The 23,989-nt window shown below is 37.8% G+C and overlaps 1 protein-coding gene across 1 annotated transcript in view; it reads left to right on the top strand.

Moving 5' to 3' along the window:
- Positions 1–23,989, top strand: part of tyw1 (tRNA-yW synthesizing protein 1 homolog (S. cerevisiae)) — a 56,246-nt gene that overhangs the window by 20,844 nt on the left and 11,413 nt on the right. The window contains exons 12-14 of the mRNA XM_004569582.6: positions 6,605–6,782; positions 8,875–9,010; positions 14,527–14,637. Coding sequence (XP_004569639.2) covers positions 6,605–6,782; positions 8,875–9,010; positions 14,527–14,637 — 425 coding nt within the window. The remainder of the gene's footprint in view (positions 1–6,604; positions 6,783–8,874; positions 9,011–14,526; positions 14,638–23,989) is intronic.

Here is a 23,989-nt window from a genome sequence, read left to right on the forward strand (position 1 = left end):
ATCAAAGATTTAAACCTATTTGTACTCCCATTTTCTGGACTATGCTTCTACTGCTTGTACTAACATTGCTGGCATTTGGGACTTTTTCTCTGGCTGCTACCAGCTTTGGCTGAGAACGGCTGGCTGGCCACTCAAAGCTCAGTCCAAACAGAATTTACTGATCCTGTGTGTATGCCCCAAGTAGATTTTCTTTGAGGTTTTCAGAAATGTTGTCAAAACATAGTGGTGACAAATTTATCAGACGTTAAGTAAGGCAAACTAATTCAGAAATATTTTGTTCCTCGTGTGGATTTAAAGGTAATCAGCAAAATTAGGTTAGAGTTCAGACTAAGTTACTCCTTAATGAGTTGTAGGAATAAAACAATGCTTATACTGCAATGTTCTTACACATAAATGTAAGAATATTTTATATTGTCTGTGTTAAACAGTTATTTATTATTCAAAATACAGTGGAAAGGCCTAGCAAAAAGATTTAAGTTTTTCATGTATGTGTGGGCCATTTGATTTAAGTGATATAAAATAACAATTTGAGAAGCTAAATGTATGAATGTTTTTATATTTTTCTAGATAAAACAATTGTGAATAATTAATAGTCAAGAATGTGTTTGCATCTGTTTTGTTTTGTGACAAGCTCAAAGAAATGCGGATAAATTCATTACCATATTGTTAAAGACAAAAGTGTTTTCAAATGTTTTTCAGACTCTTGCTCTCGAGTGTCAGCTGTGGTACAGAAATACAGTCTTACATTATTCCATTCCAAACTGCATTCTGCTCAACACTGGATGTTACTCTGTCCGTACAGCCTGTTGTGACTCTAGTTAGCATAAACACACTTGCAGAGACCATTCCCATCAAGCCCAAACCAGCATCTTTCCAGTTAAACTCTTCATCTTATTTTCTATCGTGCTCATGTACAAGTCAGTACTGACACCATACACTTACCTGCATTATGTAATATGATATTATATGGCTAATAAATAAAATATTCACATGATTGCTAGGCCGGCATGTAGGACCTCGGTCCAGCCAACTATTCTTGAGGCCTGGCCTGATCCTGCAACTTTACGGTCAGAGAGCTGCCTCTCTAACCTCAAAGCTGCTGCTGATCCCATTATAAAACACTGCAGACATTGTGCTCGTGAAATGATATAAATGCAAAAAACTTCTGAGACGTATCTTCTTCAAAGGGGCTATTTTATAGTTAATATGATTCTCAGAGCTGAGTTTAAGGATATATATAACGCACATCATCATAGAAAATCTAATAATTTTTTCTTGATGTGGTTGCAAAAGAGCAATGGCATACCAATGGTTGTCCTGAATGCCACCTTCATATTTCTCTTAGAGTTAACCCCCCCAATATTTCACAAAAGACATTACAGTAAAATGATAGAAAACGTATATTTTCAACTTTGCAATTCTAATTAGAGGCATACTAAAGCAAGGCACAAGCTTCTATTGTCATCATCATCCATAATCATCTTTCCAGTTGCACTGTAAGACCACATTATGCAGCCTTCAACTTCTTTTACAATTGACAGTGATACATTTTACTCTCTCTAGCACAATGAAATCCCCAGACAGTGGCTCACAAAACCTTCAGTGTGATTAAGCAGCTTGGTGTCTGCTCTGACTCCATGATGGGCTACTGAATAAAAGGTCTCAAGTAGCAGTTTAATGTCAGGCACAATTTATAATGGATTTATAATGAAAGCTATTACTCGTAGTTTAAAAGCATAAACGTTAGCTTATTACCCTGGGATCTGCTTGTTGAGTTTGTTTGTATTCTTTGTAATGTTGTCTTGATGACTGCATCTAGGAATAAATCTGTGTTCTTCACGCATTAGGCTTGCCATGATACTAGAATCTCAAGCTTGATATCAGTACCCAGGAAAATACTCAATACCATTTGGAAAAAACAAAAAACCTATAAGGTGTGTAAATGGGATATTTTAAGATTACCTTACATAGTGCCAAAAAAAAAAACCCAAACAGACACCAACATTTTAGCTTGTCTGAGGTAGTGCTGTTGCTGGTTGCGTTGCACCAAACCTTTATTGCTGATCAAATAGAAAGGTAGGCTGCAACAATTTCTGTCTAGTTCCTTCCTGGTAGGCTTCTCAGCTTCAACCTATGCATGACACGAATATTTGTTCTGTGCTGTTAAATTAACACTGTTAATTATAACGTTATGGATGAGCATAGCTGCTAGTTGTTACCTTAATGATGACTTAACAGGAAGCTTATGTGGCTGTTTGACAAAGGCTGTTCTGAAAGTACCTTTGATTTGTCAAAGGTTTTATACCAGATACACTTCCTGATGCAACCATCCCAGTTATGGGATGCATAGTTGCATAGTCTACTAGCTTATGACCCCCCTGAGGCTAGGTCAGTGGCTATTGGGTAATTGACGATAATTAAGCGTCTAACATTTACGTATGCTCCAGGCAAGTTAACATTTGTGACAACTGTTTAATCCTTCAGTGTTTCTAAAGTAGGAGCTTTGATGACCTCTCAAAATTCATGTCAACTGCTTCAGCCAGTAGTGAGGGGAGTGGTTATGTGACTGTCTATCTGCAAGTGCTGTGTGAAGCTGTGTGTCAACTGCAGGAGTCAAAGAGGGCACTTTCATATAGATACTGTTGCAAACGAGTATCTAATCTCAATCATTTTCATTACCAAGCATAATGAACCCCAAACTATTAGTGATACGTATCCTGTATTCAGTATTTATCTAACTGTCCCACTTAATTCTACACTCTAGGCAGTTTGTTACAATTCACACAATTATTTATGTCACTGTGCAACAGAAGCTTGGTGAAGTTTACTTTGGCAGACAAGTCAGCACATTAATTAAATATCTTGTAATGTCATTCCCTGTTACAACAGCATGGCACTTTCAGTACATGAAATGTCTTTCTTCATTCATGCATACTGAACTAACCTGTACCCTTTTCATAATGTAAAGGTGCAGATGCACTGATATGAGTGGACAGTATCATGACAAAGTCTTCAGTATACTCAACTCTTATACAAATTGAACTCAGAAAAGAAGCCTGCAAAGATAACCAAATTAAATTGTAATGCTAATGCCACTTTTTATTTATTTATATATAGAGATATAAAGATAGATCCAGATATAGAGATATAGAGAGAGCTATAGATATATATATATATAGAGAGATAGAGCTATAGATATATATAGAGAGAGAGATAGAGCTATAGATATATATATATATATATATATATATAGAGAGATAGAGCTATATATATATATAGAGATATATATATATAGATATATATATATAGATATATATAGATATATATATAGATATATATAGATATATAGGGATGGGTACCGGTGTCCGGTGCCATGATGGCACCGGTTCTGACATAAACGGTAGTAACCAGACCGAAAAGCAGCGCACATTTCGGTGCTTTATTTCGGTGCTTTTTTTTTCCTGAGCTGTGATACACTTCTAGCCAATCATTTTACGTTTCCCAGGATAGTAGGCGGGGCCAGGTACGTACGTTCAGTTAGAGCAGAGCTACAGATTAAAAATGTCCAAGGCGAAGCGGTCAAAAGTCTGGCTGTACTTCACAGTAAAAGATGCAAACTCAGCAGCAACAAGTGCTTTAAGCTGATACTGTGATATTGTCAAAGGAGGTAACACCTCGAATCCGATGAAACACCTGGCGACGCATAGCGTTTTTTTTAAAAGCCGAGAAATGCGCCGTATTTGATAGCTTGCTGCGAGACCTCACACTGTGCACGTTGGGTGGGTTGCCAGTTATCGGACCGGAGCAACATCCCCCAAAAACCCGAAGAATAGAGTCCTGGCCCCTAGCCCTGCCAGTGTAGCAGAAATGATGAGGATGATGATGGCAGCAGAAGCCGTTCTTTTCTGCGTGAGTCGCTTAATGTTGTTCGAGTGTAATTTACGTTGAGTAGGCTAACCACGTTATTACATTAATGCATGTAAGGTGAACTAGCAAACATCATCATAGCTACATGCGGCTGTCCTCTTGTTTGATGGCAGATACTCCCTTCACCCTGGACAAAAAGGCTAAAATGACCAAAGAAAAAGTGGAAAACAGTTAAACATGAGAGGTTTTTGGACAAAGTTTGTGTTTTTTTTCCATTGTTTAAGCACTGCTTCCAGCCAAGAGTGATACCATACATGCCCCATAGCTGCAGAAAAGGCTAACATTGTTATCTTTTTACAAAAAAAAAACAAAACAGCTGAACATGAGGTTTTTGGACAAAGTTTGTGTTCTCCATTCTTTAAGCACCGGTTTGAGCACCGTTTAAGCACCGGCACCGTTTCAAAAGTACCGATTTGGCACCGGTATCGGATAAAACCTAAACGATACCCATCCCTATATAGATATAGATATAAATGGATATATAGATAGATAGATAGATAGATATAGATGGATCTATAAATGGCCTGGTAAATGGCCTGTATTTATATAGCGCCTTACTATAGATATAGATATAGATCCATATATCTATGTAATATACTTTTTATAATCTGAGTGATCCACATAATTCTCTAATTATGTGAGAATTTAATGGAATTTCGCATATGATACTGTGCAGTGTCATAACATTTACTCCAGACATACAGCCAGACTCATAAAAACTATTCTCAGCAACAAGAATAACCAGAGGTCCTAGAACAGATGGTGCCCCCCCTAGACCTGATGTCAGCATCATCAAGTCAATCTGAGGCTACATGAAGAGACAGAAGCAACTAAGAGTTCCTAAATCTGCTGAAGAGTCTTCTGTCTTTCAAAGATCTTGAAAAAAAAAAGTGTGTGTAGACACACATTAGTGTTTAAAAGCAACAAATACTGATTCTTTTTTTGCTCTCTGCATTACTAGCTACCAAGTTATTAAAAATATATATATACCGGTGTATATATATATTCATGATTCATATCAAGATCTTCTGTAAGATTTCCTGAATTTAGTCTAAAAATGTCTTCTGTTCTGGCTTGAGAAATATCACATTAAACCCTTTGAATATTCTCTGATACCATTTTCATGTTTGTTTATTCCCTTTATTACAAATTCCTGCAGTGTCATACTGCTTTTAATACTTTATACCATTTCCAGGCTGGAATCCCAAAAGCAAACTTGGCCTGATTAAATCATTCATATACCTACATACTTCACATTATCTCTCCTGCTCTTTTCAGTGTTTTTGATTTCATTCATCAACATTCTTATTTCAGTTTTAGATGAATAGGTGGATGGATAGATAGATTTTTAGCATGGTTTGTGTCCTTCGAGATCTCAACACAGCTGAAAAATGAATGGGAGGTTTTTAGATCCATCTATTATAAAATGCTCTCCACCATGCTCTCAAAACACCAAATGAGCAACTGTCTATTGGGTGAATGTTTAAAACCATTACTGTGGTTATTTTTTGCAGTTTATTCTATGGATCTTCTGTTATGCAACACTTTGAAGGAAATGGATTAACTGTTTAAGAGCCTAGGATCAAGAGTTGAAATGAAGATATGTCAAGCCCTAGATCTCTCTTGTTCATCTTCACATCTATTTCTTGTGACTCTTTGGTTATGGGTGTAAGGAAGAGGACTCCCTTACTACATTTATTTATATTATATTATCTGTATAGCACTTTAAGCACACCTTTCACTTTATTAAAAGCACCTTATCAAGCACTTTATTTAGCATTGCACTTTAAGCCTGGATTTGCACAGTAAAACATTTACACACAAGAAGTTTAATTATTTATTGACTATTTATTGGGAATTTTAAAATCAGTTGGTAGCCTTGTTTCAGATCCTGCACAGCTGCTCCTCATCAAGGAATATGGTGGTTGTCTGTGAGGAGAGAAGAATGGTGATTGAGATTGTGATTAAAGTTTACCAGTAAGGAACACTAATGCAAATGTGTGTGTGTGTGTGTGTGTGTGTGAAATCTAGGAATAAAACTGGTGCAAATAAGTGTTTGTAAGATAATGATTACTCACCTTTCTTGCCTGTGTCCTCTTCAAGGTGTTTGGGCAAATGTTTCCCCAGGGGTCCAGACACCATTTAAAGGTTCCGGGAGAGACCATGGGTTAAGAGAGTGTGGTGAATCTTTTTGTGCTTGAGGTTTCTGGGTTTTTATAATATTGGGTTTGGTGTAAAATTAAAGTGTGAACTATTTATTAATATGAAAATGTGAAATTTATTTATGTATTTATTTATTCTAATTGACATATAGTGTGTTGTGGTGGAAGGTTGGGATTTAATAATTTACCTGAGAGTGGAATAATGGTTTAGTCCGTGACAGCTGAACATATTTAAGGCTGCCAGTTGTCATTAGAGGGGTTGATTGTGCTGTGAAGAAGCTCGACGAGTTAATTGTTGTAAGGAGAGCTGTATAGCAAATAAATACTTTTTGTTCCACTACACTTGCCTTGGTCCATCTCACTGTGTTTCCAGCCGCTAAGGGCTGCCCTGTTACAATGGGTAATCACTAAAACAGCCTTCAGTTCAAAACCTCACCTCAGTCTATTGCTTCACACAGTTGTTTTTTGTGTCTGACAACTATGATCTACTCCGACATTGACGTCTCTCCTGCTAGGTGTCCCTGGAGTAAAGCCTGACAGGTATGAGGAGGGCCTAGCAGTCAAGCACTGCGCCCTGTCCTTGGTTGGTGAACCAATCATGTATCCTGAAATCAACAACTTCATTCGCCTCCTCCACCACCATCAGATCTCCAGTTTCTTGGTAACCAATGCGCAGTTCCCCCAGGAAATCAGGTACAAGCAAAATGAAAAAATATCTTCTTTGTGTGTTACATGATCTTTTTGTTCTTACTATTAAAGTAATCTTAAAATAAGTTTGATCTGTTTTCATACTTTAATAACCTACCTAACCCTAACAAGAAGATTAAAGAGTTAGTCGGCGGGGGGGGGGAAGATAATCCATTTTTCAGTGCTTTGAGCAGCACATAATTTCAATTAACCTTCATTAAATTGATGGATTTTTAAAAACCTTAAATGTTTGCATGTACTGGGATAATTTGAACGCTTTTCTATAATTATATTAAAAAAAAACATTTAAACCATAATGGCTGATTGTTGGTACCTTTGCCTGAGTGTGTAAACATATATTATTTTCTGACTTTCCTTATGAAGGTAAGGTCTCTGTAGTTAATCCGTAAGACATACTGTAGATTCCAAACCCATTTTTTCCCCTACTAAAAAATTCCTAACCACGATAAGAATCAAGGTCTCGATTGTTTTTATTAATGTTTCTTTCACTACAGCTTCACCACAAACACAGTTAGATACTAAGTGTAGTAAGTGAAATGTGCCTTAGATTCAAGAAGGACTGTAAGCATCAACATGAAAAGTTTTTGTGAGTCACACTCAGTGTAATGTGAAGTGTAAGACGAAGTACCAAAAGTTTTGTCAGGGCAATATTGTCATGCTACAAAAAAGCATGCTGAAGTGCACATCTGTTGTATTATTAACAATGTTACCTAACACAAAGGTTACTTTGTTTGCAGACATGTTTTATTCAAGAATAAGTTTTCCAATTGAGTGTTGGTAACTGGTAAATGCCCTGTTTGTATAGGGCTTTACTTAGTCCCTATGGACCCCAAAGCACTTTACACTACATTCAGTCATTCACACACTGGTGATGGCAAGATACATTGTAGCGCACTGACAGAGGCGAGGCTGCCGGACACTGGCGCCATCGGGCCCTCTGACCACCACCAGTAGGCAACGGCTAAAGTGTCTTGCCCAAGGACACAACAACCGAGACTGTCGGAGCCGGGGCTCGAGCCAGCAACCTTCCAATTACAAGACGAACTGCCAACTCTTGAGCCACGATTGCCCATTCTATGAGTGTTGAATAAATCTGCTAAATTCTTGATTAGATCAGCAGACAGAAATTTTTATTGTATTTTTATGTCGTTCTTCACTCCGAAGAGGAAAGTTACCACTTCTGCACAAACTAAATTTATCATTGCCTTTTAATCTTTCAGTGGTTTTGTACCCACACAGACTCTTAGTGAAGATGCTGCTGCTTGTTTAAAAAAGAAAAAAATATTGTATGTGTTCCCATTTAGTACACAGAATACTGTTGACACTTTCTATAAGTCTGGACTGTAATGGATGAATGCTGCGTGAGCCATTTGAAATGAACAGGATATTGACCTCTCTATCAAGAACCACTTACCGGTTTTCACGACACACACTGACATATCCAATATTGTGGCTAACTGGCCTGTCACAGGCTTATCACATAGTCATCGAGCAAGTTAAAGGCAAGGACACCAGGCATCAGCCATTTATCCTGTCTGCCAGAGCTATCTTATAGGAGATGAGCTGTTGCACTTTGGGTTGGAGAATCTATTCCACGGCTCTTTTAACAAGGGGAAATGTGTTTTTGTTTTTTGCTTTATTTGTTTTTTTGTTCTTTCACCAGTATTATAAACGTTCTTCATGTGGTACTTTCTGCTCTATTACTCTTTTCTGATTACTTGTATGACCAAAGTTCAGTTTCACCCAAATAAGTTTTTTTTTTTCTTACTTGATATTTATAATAGGTACTCTTTATTTTTACAGTTTCTTTCTCAGCTCCAGCTCAGTATTCTCCTTGTTTATTGATTATCTATAGAAAAAGAAAGAAAACCATTGCTTCAACAACAATGAGTATTTGACTTGATGTTCTTGTGTCACTGAATCAAGTTGGCAATTAATCACGTTGTCTGAATAGGATATAAGTGCCTGCATCAGAGAACTGTGTTTTCTTAGGAGAATGTAATTTTTGTTTTAAATGCGTCTTAAATTTTGCAGCAGCTACATAATTCTTGTCTTTTCTCAACCAAATTCTTTTTAGGAGTTTGGTGCCAGTTACTCAGTTGTATGTCAGTGTGGATGCCAGCACCCAAGACAGTCTGAAGAAGATCGACCGGCCACTTTTCAAGGATTTCTGGCCGCGCTTCCTGGATAGCCTCAAGGCCCTGGGAGAAAAAGTAAGCTTTCATCCAGGATCTTAGACAAGTGATCAGCTGGGCTGTGGGGTTCAGTTTGATAAAGAATCTGACTCCTCGGTAAAATTCAACTGGATAAAAACTAGCATTATTAAATTATCTGCAGACTTTTACGATAGCATGGTATTGAGCCCTAAAAAGAATGTGCTTGCTTTCCATTGGGACGCTAAATTAAAAGTAAAAATGTTTTTCACACATTCATACATTGTTATTCCTGTCCTAAAAATCTTGGCCCAGAGCCAAACCACATAACTGTCCTGGGTTACATAAAAAATATAGCAAAAATTAGCAGTGGCAATGTAGTATTTTAATACCATATTTTAATTGAAAAGAACGAAAGAAGTCATTCTTAAACCTGCAACGCAGATGTGATAATTATCAGTTTTATACTGTGTCAGTCACAATTAAAGTTTTAATGTGTGGATGTTATGCTGCTGTTAAAGCCTACAGAATTTCACTAACCTGAATGTTACTGTAAATATGATTAATTTAGTGCCTATAAAATAGTTGCTGATATGTTTTTTTCCCAGGTCATAACAGCTTACAGCAGCAGTCTTTGACTAATACTGCTTAACTTGATCGACCTTTGTAGAAACCTCAGAAGGAGGGGTCTTCTCTGTTTACCCATTTCCATATATTGACACTGAGATCCCAACAAATGACAGGGAGCAGCTATTCAAGTGTGAAATGTCGCCTTGCTATTCTGCCTGTTCTTTTTGCAACTTTAAGAGAAACAGAGACCTATGTTTTCATTCTTATTGTGGTGACAGTGACCTTATCGACTTGTCTTTGTGATCTGTGCTCATAGATTCATTTCAGCAGGTTTAAAGTGCTTTCAATAGACTTTTAGAAGTTTTTGTCATTCCAAGAAGAGGGAAAATCCATTATCACAACCTCCACCTTGCTACCTGGCTGCTTCCCCCCCCAAATAAATAAATGGGTCTATTAACCACCAAATGACCTTGAGAAGGATAAAGTCTGCAGTGTCTCTATTGCAAATAAAACCTGTTCAATAAGTATGTAGATACTTTTTTTTTCTTCACATTTTATGTTGCAGCATTTTGGTAATGTCAACCCTCCTTCAGCTAACACTGAATTATTTATGTTGTTTGTTTGTTTTTTTAAACTTGTATAGTATATTAACTTATAATTAAATTACTGTACAGAAGACATGAGCAATCACTCCTTCTCCCCCCAAAAGGAAGGGAGTATATAATCGGTTCAATTTGTTTGTCTGTTTGTTTTCATGCAGTTTTCATGATATCATTTCCAAATTTTGTGTGATGGTATGACCATTCTTCATTTCGTTGTTCTCGTGACAATGACAATAAAGTTTCTGATTCTGATTCTGATTCTGATCCCAATAGTAGCTCGAGCTGATCTAATTTTGGTGACAATGGCATCATGGTCAAGGTCACACCAAATATATTACCCACAGTTTTTATGGATAGTCTTAAAACTACACTAGGTCTTGAGTACTTAGGCTGGTTAAACATTTGACCTTGACCCCTCCATTGTTAGTATCCAAGATCAAACTTGACCTTCAAATTCAAGAAACCACATTGAGTAATATATCATATGAAAGGGCGTGGAGTGAGCTTTGCAACACACTTCTTATTTTTTCAATGAGATGCCCTACGACATCTCATTGATACCATAACATGCTTATATTTGCCAGTATTTGCCCATTATAGCCCCTTATATATTGTATACAGGTTTCTGTCTGCCCACTCTACCATGAAAGTCAGATCAATGTACTGTAAAGGTGTGGTTATGATTGTTTTCCTGGAGCTTTTTCATTTCCAAATTGGATCTCTGAAGCTTAGTGGTCATCAGCTCTCTTACCATGGTTTATTCTCTGCCACTATTTTTTTTTATTCCCAACACGGAGCTGTGTCTTAGCATTGCAGGCAGTTTCTGTGAAACTTTTGTTTTTTGCTTTGATATAAAATATTATATACATATTTCAGGTTAGAATTATAAATACATTTACAAAAAAAATCAAAACGTATTTATTATGGAGCAGCAACATAACATACAAATTTGAAAAATACTTTCTCAGCTGTATCTGTGATGAGCCTGTGTCCTCATGTTTAATCCTTTAATACTGGGACTTATTCATTAATGCTGCCCAGCTTGAGGTGTTTTTCAGTGCTTGGCGTGAAGCAAACTACAAGTGATCATCACACTCTATTTGGATCTATATCACCAGTTTAACCTGACCACAGCAGGAAAATATGAACGTGCTGTAACTGCACATATGAGATGTACACACACGTGCACACACAATTTTACCCTGTGGCATATTTACTGATTTCTGCCTGCAATCTCATTATTGTAAATATTGCTCCATTGTCTGATAGTCGGATGAGGCATCAATCAATACAATTATTTCTGAAGTTGTCAGAAATATCTGATATCAGTTTTTCTTGGCTAAGCATTTTCATTTGCATATTGCATATTAGCGATACTAGCGATGACATCTAATGCGCACAATCTGTTTTGCATAAATGTCAGCAAAAGTCAAATCTGCAGACCTTGCAATTATGTATGCCGTGCCATTCTGGGGGGCATGAGAATGTTGCATATTGTTTGTTTTTAATAGTTTGAATTGTAGTGTGTGTGTCCAAAGGGTTGGCTGGAGCTCAGGAGGTAGAGCAGGTCATCTACTAATTGGAAGGTTGATGGTTCAGGACAAAGTACATGAACACAGATGTTTATTTAGCATTAGAGGTCATGTGATTCAGTTCAATATGGATGTTGTACCTGTACTTCTGTGTTTGCATATGCACATCTGACTGTAATACTACAGCATGTCTGTGTGCAGTGTCCAGAAATAACCTTTCTGTTGCCAATCCCCCTCCCATCCCATTCACCTCCCTGTTCGTAAGTCTTCATTTCACGGTGGGCTCTCTCTCCATCCTCTTGAGCGCTTATCCTTTATGCTCTCTGTTTGACAGCTCTCCTCCTCTCCCCCACTTGGCCTCCCTGCCAGTGCACTTGGGATTGATAGAGTTGTGCCTTCGTGTTGGATTTGGAATAGAGACAGCTTGAAATACCTCACCTCCCTGCTTCCACTGGCCAATTATCCCCTTCCCTATTGGGCTGAAAGGACCTAGTGTTAGAGATAACCTTCGAGTGCAAGAGGAAGATGGAGAGGAAATGAGGGAAAGAGTGCCACTTTCTTTTCTCGATGTTATTTGCTTGAGTCTTTGTACCAACCATTTGTCATATCATCTGTTCTTACAATCTCTTGGCTTTCCTTGCTTCTCTTCCTCTCTGTCATATTGACAACAATTCAGTTTCTACTGTATCTACACCACTGAACTGTGATTCTATATTTCCTGTTTTACTTACCTGGGAAAAATGGCCGACTCATGAGATACAGATCAGGTATTCTTATCCCGTATTTCGGTTCAAAGCTGTTTATAATTGTAACATTTAAGCCTGCCCAGTATTGTGTAGGTACCCTTTGGACTGCTGAGATAGGTCTAATCCACAGAGGCATGGACTTTATAAGGTGTCCTGTGGTTTCAGGCCCCAACATCTTTACAGCAGATGCTTTTCCTAAAGTGCTGTAAGCTGTAAAATGGGTCCTCCATACATGTGGACTTGTGACCCGCTGTTTTACAATTGCAGTGAGCAGTCATAACAACTCTGTCCAGGGCCATAATAATGTGGCCAGATCCTTACCCTTCACTGAAGCCTTATATGAATACATATACCCGAGTGTGGCAGGCAGGTTGGGACCCAAATGCAGGACTCTCAGGCTTGACTGAACTGAACTGCTTTATTTCTGGAAATAAATCCTACTAAGTAACTGGCAGTCACTCATGGAAACAAAGACTGGAGGCGCTGAACAAAGAAAACAAAGAGACACAGACGATATATACACATGAGGGAATCGGGGCGGAGAGGAAACACCTGGGGAACACAGCTGAACAATAATCTAACTAACGAGATAGGGGAACAGCGCTGAGACACGACTGACTAAACAGAGCGAGAGCAAGGGACAGAGAGAAAGAGAATGACATCGAACTTGACATTAATAGATCGACATGATGGGCTACACACTAGGGACACATTGGAGGAGACAGCAAGGAGAGACAAAGACAAACTGGACACGAAAGGGAACGAAATTTTTAAAAAAGAACTAAGAACTAGAAACATTACATAACTCGGAGGCTCTCCAAACTGAACATTAGCATCTCATTAACCTGCAAGAAGTGACCAAAAGACTAAGCAAACTCATAAACCTGTATCAAAGACCCAGAACCATGACACAAATGACAATATAAACAAATGCTGCTCAACCTGCAAATGCATTTTCCTTACAAATTTGCCACCATTTAAGGGGAAATAAACAAGCTTTTCAGGCATATATTACCAAGAAGTATTGTTACAACAATCAATTGTCAGCCAAACACAAATTTCTGTACTTTTCATTCTAATATTTTTAAATAATTTAACTTACTTTGTTCATGTTAATATTTTCATAACAAACAGCTCCGTTTAGGGTTACACTCTCCACACTCCTGCTTATTGAATGTACAAAGCCTAGGGTTCTCAATTCTAGAGCTACATGGTCTTTTGTGGCAGCTAGAACTGTGTCATTCTCTTACTTCATCCTTGAAAGGGAAAAAAAAAAAGTTCTAAAATTTTAAGATGTTTACCCGAAACATCATTTCATTTGTGTAGTGTGCCTCACGGTTGTTTTCTTTTTATATTTCTATCTCCTCTGCTCACATAGCTTATGCTTACTGAAGCCGAACAACTGAAGGTGCTGGCAGCTTTTTATTCATTAAAAGTCCACATGCAGTCCACAATTCCCTCCACTATTCACTGGCTTACAGTGCTGCTGGAGTCCCAGTGTATTGTGGAGATTTTTGTGTGTTGTGTCTGTAGTGCAAAGTATTGAATTTGAAAAAGTGTTACACAGTAAATAATATAACATGCAGCTCTTTTGTAACAGAGGGTTAGCAACCATTTGCTAACTGATTTAGGAGGAAATACGGCAGCTGACATCTGTGAGCAGCTGTGTTGCCTCCAGTGAACAGATGTTGGTGATGACATACTGTCACTGGAAGTGATTTGAAAAAAAAAAAAAAAACGAAGTGGTTAAGTTCAAAAGTTATAAATGACTCATCAGCTTTGTATACCAATGTGTGCCAGAGGAAAATAATGCATGCTTGTCCTTTCTAATTTGAACGAATATTCTATATAATACACAAGTCACAAAGGTAACTGTGGTTTAGAAACCGAATTAAAAATGAAGTTTTTCCTTCAGTGTTCTGTAATCTATATGTCAGTGTCTTGCAGATATATTGTCACTTCAGAATCTTTTGAGTAGCACTAAGAACTTAAGTTTATAAGTTCTTACTGATGAAATGTAAACTAAAAGATTGATACATATGGCATCTCTTTATTGGATATCATAGCTATTCCCACACCTTATGACTTCTTACATCACTCCCAAAAATCTGTTTATTCATCCACAGAAACAGAGGACGGTGTACAGACTGACGCTGGTCAAATCCTGGAATGTGGAGGAGATGCAGGCTTACTCAGAGCTCATAGCATTGGGCCAGCCAGACTTCATTGAGGTCAAGGTAGGATTTAACAACATTACGTATCTCAGCATGTATTTTCATGTATATATCATTGTGGTGTAGCATGATTGCCTAATTGCCTGAAGTGTGTAAAACATTTGTGCCGTTCCTGTTACTACATATATTGGATAAATTCACTGAACTGGTGTGCTGTGTACCACATTCACTGACCTTATCCTCGGTCATTTGGCGGATATGGTATTAATAGTGTGGGAGGGGACACCTGGTGGCAATCTGAGCTACAGCTGTCATAGTGAAAAATGTGAAAGAGTTTGAGCTCATTATGAAGTGCACCACATCAAGTAGTGTTGGTGATAGAGCCCCATCTTGGATGTCTTTTTCCCGTTCATGTCAGAAAGACACTAACAGGAAGGGGTTTTTCTGTCAGTGAAGACAAAAAGTTTCTAGATTGCTCTTCTCACCTGTAGTGGTGAAAAGGTTTGGAGAATGCTTAACATTAAACAAGCCCCCTGCCTGACAGGAAGGCTTTTGTGGAAGTATGTTGAAAAAGTCGTTGTCTCAATTGTTAATCTACAACTATGAATTTAGAGTTTTTGACAGCTCTATGCTCTAATTTAATTTATTTATTTAGGACAGTGCATGTTAATGAACATAAATGTAAAAAAATTACATGAATGTAAACATACCAGATTATAGCCAAGGGCTAATTTCCATCTGTTGTCCATAAAACATAAAAAAAGACATAATAATTAATAAAAAAATCATAATTCATCCATAATAAAAACTCCATCACCAAACTCACACATACACACCATTCTATTCCCAAATAAAACATAGAATCTATCTATAATAATATACATTTTTTGGTTTTACTGGGGTAGGCATCAGCAACCTTCAACATCAAACAAGCTATTTTAGCTCCTCCTACCAAACAATGGGAGAAAAAGAGCAGGATTACAGTTAATCCAAATTATAACCTGTGGTTGGAGGTTGCTAACCTCCGGACTGGAGTGTCCAGACATTTTAATTAGGGGATGTCCCACTGGAAAGTTCTTAATTGTCAGTGTTATATCATTAAATTGTAATTATTGTGTCAGATTGCGTCTTAAGATCTGTCAACACACGCTTGTAGTGCAGGTTTATTTAATTCCCAATTCTTTTTCTTCCATATTCCCCAAAAAACACAAATCTTATTAAAGCACTATATGCCTTATGATTATTCTGTCATGCAAAGACACCATAAATGTAAATATTCACTTCTTTATTCACATCTTCTGTCACGTCTACTGTGATGTCATTATTTCTTTTAGGGTCTGTCAATTATAAAAGTACATACATATAGACATAGACAAATGAGGCAGGTTTAGTGACAAAACACAGGATTTTGTGACTTGTGCAATTTTAGTTGATTAATTAATTAACTAAATTAATTCTTTCTATATAAAAATAATGTAGAGAGAAAAGAGAAACATAAGAGAAATATAACACTATAAACAGTTTATATTCCTTATAATAGTAAGCCAACAGAAACACTATGTCAAACAGAGATTTTTAAAAAAGTAAACCAAAGTTGAGTATTACTTGTGTTGATTCTACTCTAACTTGAGTGTGGAGGTGTGATCTGATTGGTCTGAAGTGTTTTGCTCTACTCTGGTGGTGGTCAGAGGGCATGGTGGCGCCAGTGTCCGGCAGCCTCGCCTCTGTCAGTGCGCCCCAGGGTGGCTGTGGCTACAATGTAGCTTGCCATCACCAGTGTGTGAATGTGTGTGTGAATGGGTGGATGACTGGATATGTAAAGCGCTTTGGGGTCCTTAGGGACTAGTAAAGCGCTATATAAATACAGGCCATTTACCATTTACTTCTTTCCTTATCCATTTACACATAAATGACACATCATCATGACACATCTTACATGTGCACCATTACTTGTCCCTTATCTTCAGTGTCCTGATATAAAGGCAGAAGAAGAGGTGCAAGGTTTCCAAAGTCAAAATTAATATTCACCGTGAGCCTCTGTCTGCACGGAGCCTCACATGGCAATGCTTCCACACATCCTCTCATTCATAATCCAAAGTACAGTTTAGGAGTCCAACTATGACACAGTGTCCGCTGGGATCTCACTGCTCACAGTTACTGTAGCTATTACTTTCTTTAACCTTCGTTCACGCAGGCTAGGTTTACTGAAGTGAAGTTTAGGGTTTTTTTAGTACTAGGCTGCCCACAATTACACTGAATCATACCTGGGAGCTGAGTTGTACAAGCACAATGTTATCTATCAGCCAGCCAGGAGCATTTGGGGGTTAAAAGTCTTAATCAAGAGCATTGTTAAAGATGAGGGTTTGTCTTCTGTGTGTTTTCAGAAAATGAAATTCCTAGGTTTTGTTTATTAGTTCATTCCCTTTGCATTATACACATTTAATGGCAATTTTAATCTAAGTTACAAAGCGAAAATTTATTTATTTTAAATCACTTGTTCTGCCCACCTGCATTAACTCCATGCTCACTGTTGCTCCATGCTCACAAAGATTTGCCCTGTTCACTATATGTCCCTGCTCTAGACTATAGTTTGCTGTAATTCTGCTCCTGCTTACTGAGGTGTTCTGTAGCCCACCATAGCATATTTGAGCAGACTGCTGACACTTAAAAAGACCGTAGAAATGTGCCTGTTTTGCTATCTCGGTTCACAGTCTTGACTTCTGCAAACTCCACAGAGAGAAAGTGAGATGACGCTTTGCAGAACTCAGCAGCAATCATCTCCTCTCCCCATTCATGTTCTGCTCTTCTGATGTTGCATCATGTTGCTGAATGTGCAACGACACACAGACACACACAACAGAATTTGTTATAAGCAATCTATGCAGGACCACAAGTAAGATTGTTGTTGACCTGAGCAGTCTTTTCATTTTGCTGTTCACACCAGACATTGTAGCACTGTCTGGATGTCATCCCATTAGTTAGTGTGAATGCTTGAAAAGCATTCACAGTATTGTTATTCAAACATGTTAGTATATAAAAGGCACAAGTGCGTTCTACATGTTCAGTTTAAATGTCTTTAGCCTTGATCTTTTATGTAACTTTAAAGCACATATTGTTTCAAATTTTTTTAAGTATTGTTCAACATAGCAAAATCAATCACTGTAGTTCTACTGTGTCTTTTATCATTTCCAAATACAACATGTATCCTTTCATGGTAAATCAACTTTTTTCTGTATTTAGATGACAGGTTGGGAAGACAAAACTTCTCTCAGGTTCTGGCACAGAACTTGGTAGGATAAGCTATCTTTCACCTAAACTGAACCTTTTAGAGCTTTCTTTTTGTGTGTCTAGCTAGATTCTATTGAAGTAAGTTGCCATATGGAAATGGTCAACAGGTTAAAAATCATTTCTAAACATGTCTTGCTCTGAGCTTATAATCTGACTCTTTTAGAAACTGGCTGCATGGCAAGGATTGGTTAAGAGCATTAATGTCGGGCTTGTCAAGCGTTTCCAAGGGAGCATTGAAAAATTACCATAACATTGGAAGACTTCAGTCTTGTAAAGAATACTTGATGTCTCAACTATGACATGCAACTTTGGTACTTAGACTTTTTTAAATGTAGTCTTTTACAGAGCTGCTGGGGATTAGCAGGGTTGGGCATATGTACTGAGTTACCTGTCTAGATACTCACACGTTAAGCCATAGAAGTATTCCAATTTATTCTTTATAGTGAGTTGTAGTTGTTTGTTACCAATTCATCCTTTTACCTGATCTTTATTTCTACTAAAGTTGTGTAGTGACATACCTTTATAGCTTGATTTGTAGGTGCTGTAGAAGAAAAAGGACTTAATTTGCCATGTGTGCAAAAATTCAACCGCCTGTGTGGTAATTAATGGATCCCCATCTGTATCTCCCCCAGTTCTTTTATGTACTACTAAGTTTGCTTTGCTTGCTGTGTTTTATTGCTCTCAAGTAATCGGCGTGGTGCTTCAAGCAAGTCTTTGCTTGATCGAGTTTATGATGTGCTCCTTTTTCAATCCAAGTTGTCTATTGAGACAGTTTATTATTGACATTCTCTCACAGGACTCTGTATTGACCCAACACTACATGCCATTTTATTATATTGAAGAGGCAGAACACTAACAAGATAGTGGGGAGCATTGTAGTGGAGAGGAAACCACCAAATATGGGACGTCAGACCTTGAAATATTTTTGGCTTGTCTTTTCTTATATGCCTTTCTTTAATGAAGGCAAACTACAAACCCACATTAACAGTTTTGCCTGTTCTCTGGAGTGTGTAAAAACGTCAGCCAATAAAAGACCACATCCTCTGGTACAGGAGACTAACAGCGATGCCGCATCCAGAGACCTTATCTCAACTTGGAAGCTAACATTTGAAGTGACTAGCAGTTGGATTGATACCAACTGATATACTGTATGTAAATGCATTAGGGCTTTAATTAAAATGTGATGCATGATAAGCAAACCGCTTTGTCTTGACGGACTTGAGACCATCACATACACACCTGTGCTGTAAATAGTACAACTTGCTGTTTCCTTGTCATCAGTGTATCTGCACAGTGATTACCATAAAGTACAAAGGTACATAAAGACAAAACTAATTTGAAAACATAGATGACAAATTATTAAAGATATTTTACACAATTCTTTGTTATTGATCACATTTAAGCAATATTTTTAATAATATATTGGAAAGTCATAACTTCTACAGCACTAATTTTGGCTTACTTCCTCACAAATACAGCCACATTTTATGTGGTAGCGGAAACAGCGGTACTTTATTGCTTTATTCAATGCCCACATTTGCCCTAGCATTTGTCCAATATTCAGTTGTACATATGTAATTATATATCTATCAGTCTTTATACAATTTTGGTCTCTCAAAGTCTGACCTTCAGATCACTGAAAATCACAGTGAAATCTCTGCCTCATCTTGACAGTTAATAATTTAAGCTGTCTCTCTTGCACAGGTCACTCTCAGGGTGAACTCTCCTTCATGTTATAAAGGCTTTTGTGTCTTTTCTTCCTTAATTATCTTTCTCTGTCACCCTCTTATCTCTCTGTCCTCCTCTTCCCTGTTTCCACAATGAAGAGTATATTGTCCCTTACTGAACAGATAAACTTCTCTGGCTACTGGCAGCTCTGGGCAAGCTATCAACTTCAGCATCATGGGTCCAGTAATTAGTACATCCCAGGATGGATTAATGACAGTATGATAGAGTGAATTCCTTTGTCATCATATCGCTAGCTCTCAAATTGGCTTTTACTGCTGACCGGTGGGGTTGCTTGGGCCTGTGAATGGCTTTAGTAGTTATAATAATCTTAACTTGTCCTTTTTTTTTTTAAGATTTACAGTACTTTCCAACAGTCTTAAACCACCCCTTGTTTCTTTATATTTTGGTAGGAAAATTGGGAAAGAGTTGCAGTGATTTACTGAAACACATGCAGACATGGAAATATTATGTCTGCATGTACTATACCAAATACTATTAAAATAATAGTATTTGGTATGACCACCTTTATTCTTCAAGACTGAACTCTCTTTTTCTTTTGTCCTTTATTTGTCCAGTTTCCTCATTTTATCTTTAAGGACACACTGCACAGCATGCCAAGATATGCCAAGTTTTAGGTTTTTGGAAATCACCTTGTTTCAGCAAAAAATACAATTTTATTATCAAACGAAATTATCTTAGGTGTTTATGTATTTTAAATTGGTTCTTTCCCGAGTTGTCTGTTATCTGTAGACACAATACTAGTTAACCCTTGAGTTAGGTGCCATTCTTTCCTCATGAATAAATTCATAGGTCAGTGATAAATGGCTTAACAAACATGCTTCAGTCTAAAAGTCCAAAGGTTTGTGGATAGGATGAGGACAAAATGCTAGGTTTAAGAGTTTTTTGAGAGATTACGGGTAGCAGACTAGGAACATACTGAAGTGGGAAAATTTATGACATTGTTACCATAGTTATGATCAGAAACATCTGGAAACCTGAAAAAAATCAACTTAATTACCTTCCCAGTGGTATATTACAACAATTTTTTTTCAACAGTTGTTAAAAATGAGCCTTCAGAACAGCTTCAGTGTTCATTGAGTCTGTATGTGTGTACGTATAGCATCCATTAATTAAGATGAATTGTGGCTCTTTAAGAATGATGAATTGTATGCTTATGTGCATGTCCACCATCACCAGCAACAAGACCTTTATTACTGACCCACTAATAACTAGTTCATCATCTTATGTGGCACAACACATTCTGCCTGTACAGTTTACCATCCTCTATCCAATTGCCCAGTGCCTAATTTATCATCTTAGTCCAGCATCAATACCATTTACTCTGCCACAGTCTCTCACTTGGCCTGAAAGGAAATGGATTACTGAGAGCAAAAGAGACACAGAAAGAGAAGAGCCAGGCCAGCATGTAAGTGTATTGAGATAAATTTGGTGAAAAGTGCACAGGGATATGTTGCACAGCGTGAGTGAGGCCTCAATGACCAACATTTATGATTTCCATTAAAGGTAAGAGACATAGATTATTTGAACAGGTGAGGGACTCTTATTATTTTTGCTCCATCTCTCCCACATAGTACAATATCTTCTACCATATATCTCAAAGATCTTTCCCCATCTCTTCCTGCTGCACACTCCTCCTGCCCAGGCCCCTTCCTGATGATTTATACAGAGTCCTGAATGGTTGATCTTTATTCAGCAGGCCTCCGGGCAAGGCTGATAACTCCAAGGTCTCCCATCAATTTTGTACAGCGCTCCCACTGTGTTTGCCCTCAGCCACCCAATTTCTGTCTTTTCAAACCCAACCCAAAGAAATTTTACACTCTGTGTTAACTTTTTTTTTGGTGCAGTGAATTTTCAATCAGTCTTAGAAGACATATGAGGTTGGATTAGTGTAGAAATGGCTGCAGCTCACAACTGGATTCACAGATCCCCTACAGCTCCTCAGTAGATTGACTAGAATAAATGTGAATGGCAGTCTTGAAATGGGTGGACCGGTGCGAGAAAGAGATCAGTTGTAAAACTGCTGTTTGGGTAGCCTCTCTCTGAGGAGTGGAGTAAATTCTCCAACAGAGAAATGAAACTGTTTGTTTCATTTGACAACCAATTCTTTCTTAGGTGAAAATGATTTTTTTATTGGATTAAGAAGTTTTACCTCATCTGTCAGATTTGTGTTTTGTCTTTGTTTTTTTTAAATCTGGCTCTGTGAAATGGTGAAGCATCAACTATTTTTACTTCCCTGGACATGTCATGTCTTCAAACTTCCAGAGTTTGAAGCCAAATAGATTATTTCTAACAGACAAATTAGTACTTGGGGCTTTTTCTTTGGGTCTTACTTAACAAAGAATCTAAAAGATAACAAAAGCAGACTCAGAAAAGAAGAGTCACAGTACAGTATTTAAATAGTGGATTGTACCAAGAGTGAAAGAGATGATTTTCACAGCTTTAGTTACAGTGCTTAGTGGTGCAGTGGTTAATGTATTTGCCTAAAAGCAAAAGATCCTCCGTTTGAGAATGAGAGGAGACATAGATCCCTGGGAGTGTTGTTTCAGGAAAGGCATATGACATAAAAAATCAACAATGCAGATTCATCTACTGTGGTTATCTGAGTTTTTAGTGAGTTGTATGATGGTTTGCAGATGGTGGCACTAGCAAAAAGTAGGGGCACCAAACTGGAGGTGGCAGAGCTGAAGATATTAAGATTTCCATTGGGAGTGACCATTATGGACAGGATTAGGATTGAGCATTGTAATGGGCAGAGGAGAGAGAGTGGATATAGTGGGCAAAGGATGTTAAATATGAAGCTGCCAGTCATGAAGAAAAGAGGAAAACCACAGAGAACATTTTTGAATGTAGTGAAAGAGGACAAGCAGAGGATTGGTGTGATAGAGGAGGATGATGGGAGAGGCTGAGATGGAGGCAGATGAGGAGACCGCTAAAGGAACAACAACTGAAAAATGAAAACTGTGAAATACATGTTGACAACAATATATCATACCGAAGGAACTGTGTAAAACAGGGTCTTTCAGCTCATTTTCTTCAAGCTTATAAGAACTTATAAAATACTGTTCAGGTGTGCTTTATGCTGTGAAGATGACCTACAGCATAGAGCTGGGCGATATATCGAGTTTTTAAAACATATCGATATATTTTTATACGAGATATAAGATGTGACAATATCCTTTATATCGATATAGTCTATGTTACGTTATAATTATAGTTGTGGAGCCGCAAGTTTGCCTCTCTTTCGTCCACTTTTGTCTCTACGCAACGTTACTCCGCCTCGCCTTCACTGAAGACAACTCCCCCTCCTCCCCCATCGCTTCACGTGCAGCGACAAGACGGACACGGCAAATCTCCGTTAACGAATTACTGCGCATCGCCCCATGCGTGGGGCTGGACGGCGTCAACGTGCTAACGAGCTAAACATGCTAACGAGCTAACAGCGCTAACCCTAAAATCCTTTCATTCTCTCAAAAGTTGATAGCGCGCCTTATGTATGAATTCTGGTTGTGCTTGATGGCCGCGAACCGATTTTATGTGGTACACGGCGCTCAGCAATCTGTCAAAAATGTTTGAGTACGACTTTGGTAAACTACGGAGCTGCACCGCTTGATAGATTGTCGGCGCATTACGGCTACCGAGGAGCTTCGCGGAGTGATACGTACTGTGCATCAACGTAATATTACCGTATTGTGTGTGTATAAGGACCATAAATGGCACCTGTAAGAGAGGTGGTTATGAAGCGGATTTCAAACTCCAGGCTATCAGTCACACAGTAAAACTTGGGAACAGAGCAGCTGTGAAATCTGTCTGTCTTTGTTATTACGCTCAGCGTCTTTTAGTTTACATTTTGACTGCACAATTGTGAGCTCTTTGTTTAGCACAAAAACAACCTTGTTTTCTTTTATTTATGGAGCATTATTATTTAATGAATGCTCATAATTTAATTTTGAGTAATTTTTCGTGTACATCTGTGCTGTATGTTAATAAAAGTGCCTGTGTGACATCTGGGACACAGCTTTGACTAAGAACTCTCTTTTTGTTCTTACTTTATGTCTTAAAAAAAAAAATCGAGATATATATCTTATATCGCCATCCAGCTAAAAAATATCGAGATATGAATTTTGGGTCATATCGCCCAGCCCTACTACAGCAGTATATTTAACAAAACCATTCAAAGGTTTGTGGCTAATGAAATTTTTATCTTTAGGCATTAACTTTATTGGTTTCACTGCCTTTCACTAAACTTATTGTGATTATTGTGAATCACACCTTTTATTTAAAGTTTATGCAGTTAGTCGTTACAGGAACATGATGCAGTGGTTCATGTGTAAAGCTTTAATTAAAATAAGTAATGGCTGGCTGGGTCTGTGTAAAGATT

The sequence above is a fragment of the Maylandia zebra genome, linkage group LG14 (assembly GCF_041146795.1).
Source record: "Maylandia zebra isolate NMK-2024a linkage group LG14, Mzebra_GT3a, whole genome shotgun sequence".
NCBI lineage: Eukaryota > Metazoa > Chordata > Actinopteri > Cichliformes > Cichlidae > Maylandia > Maylandia zebra.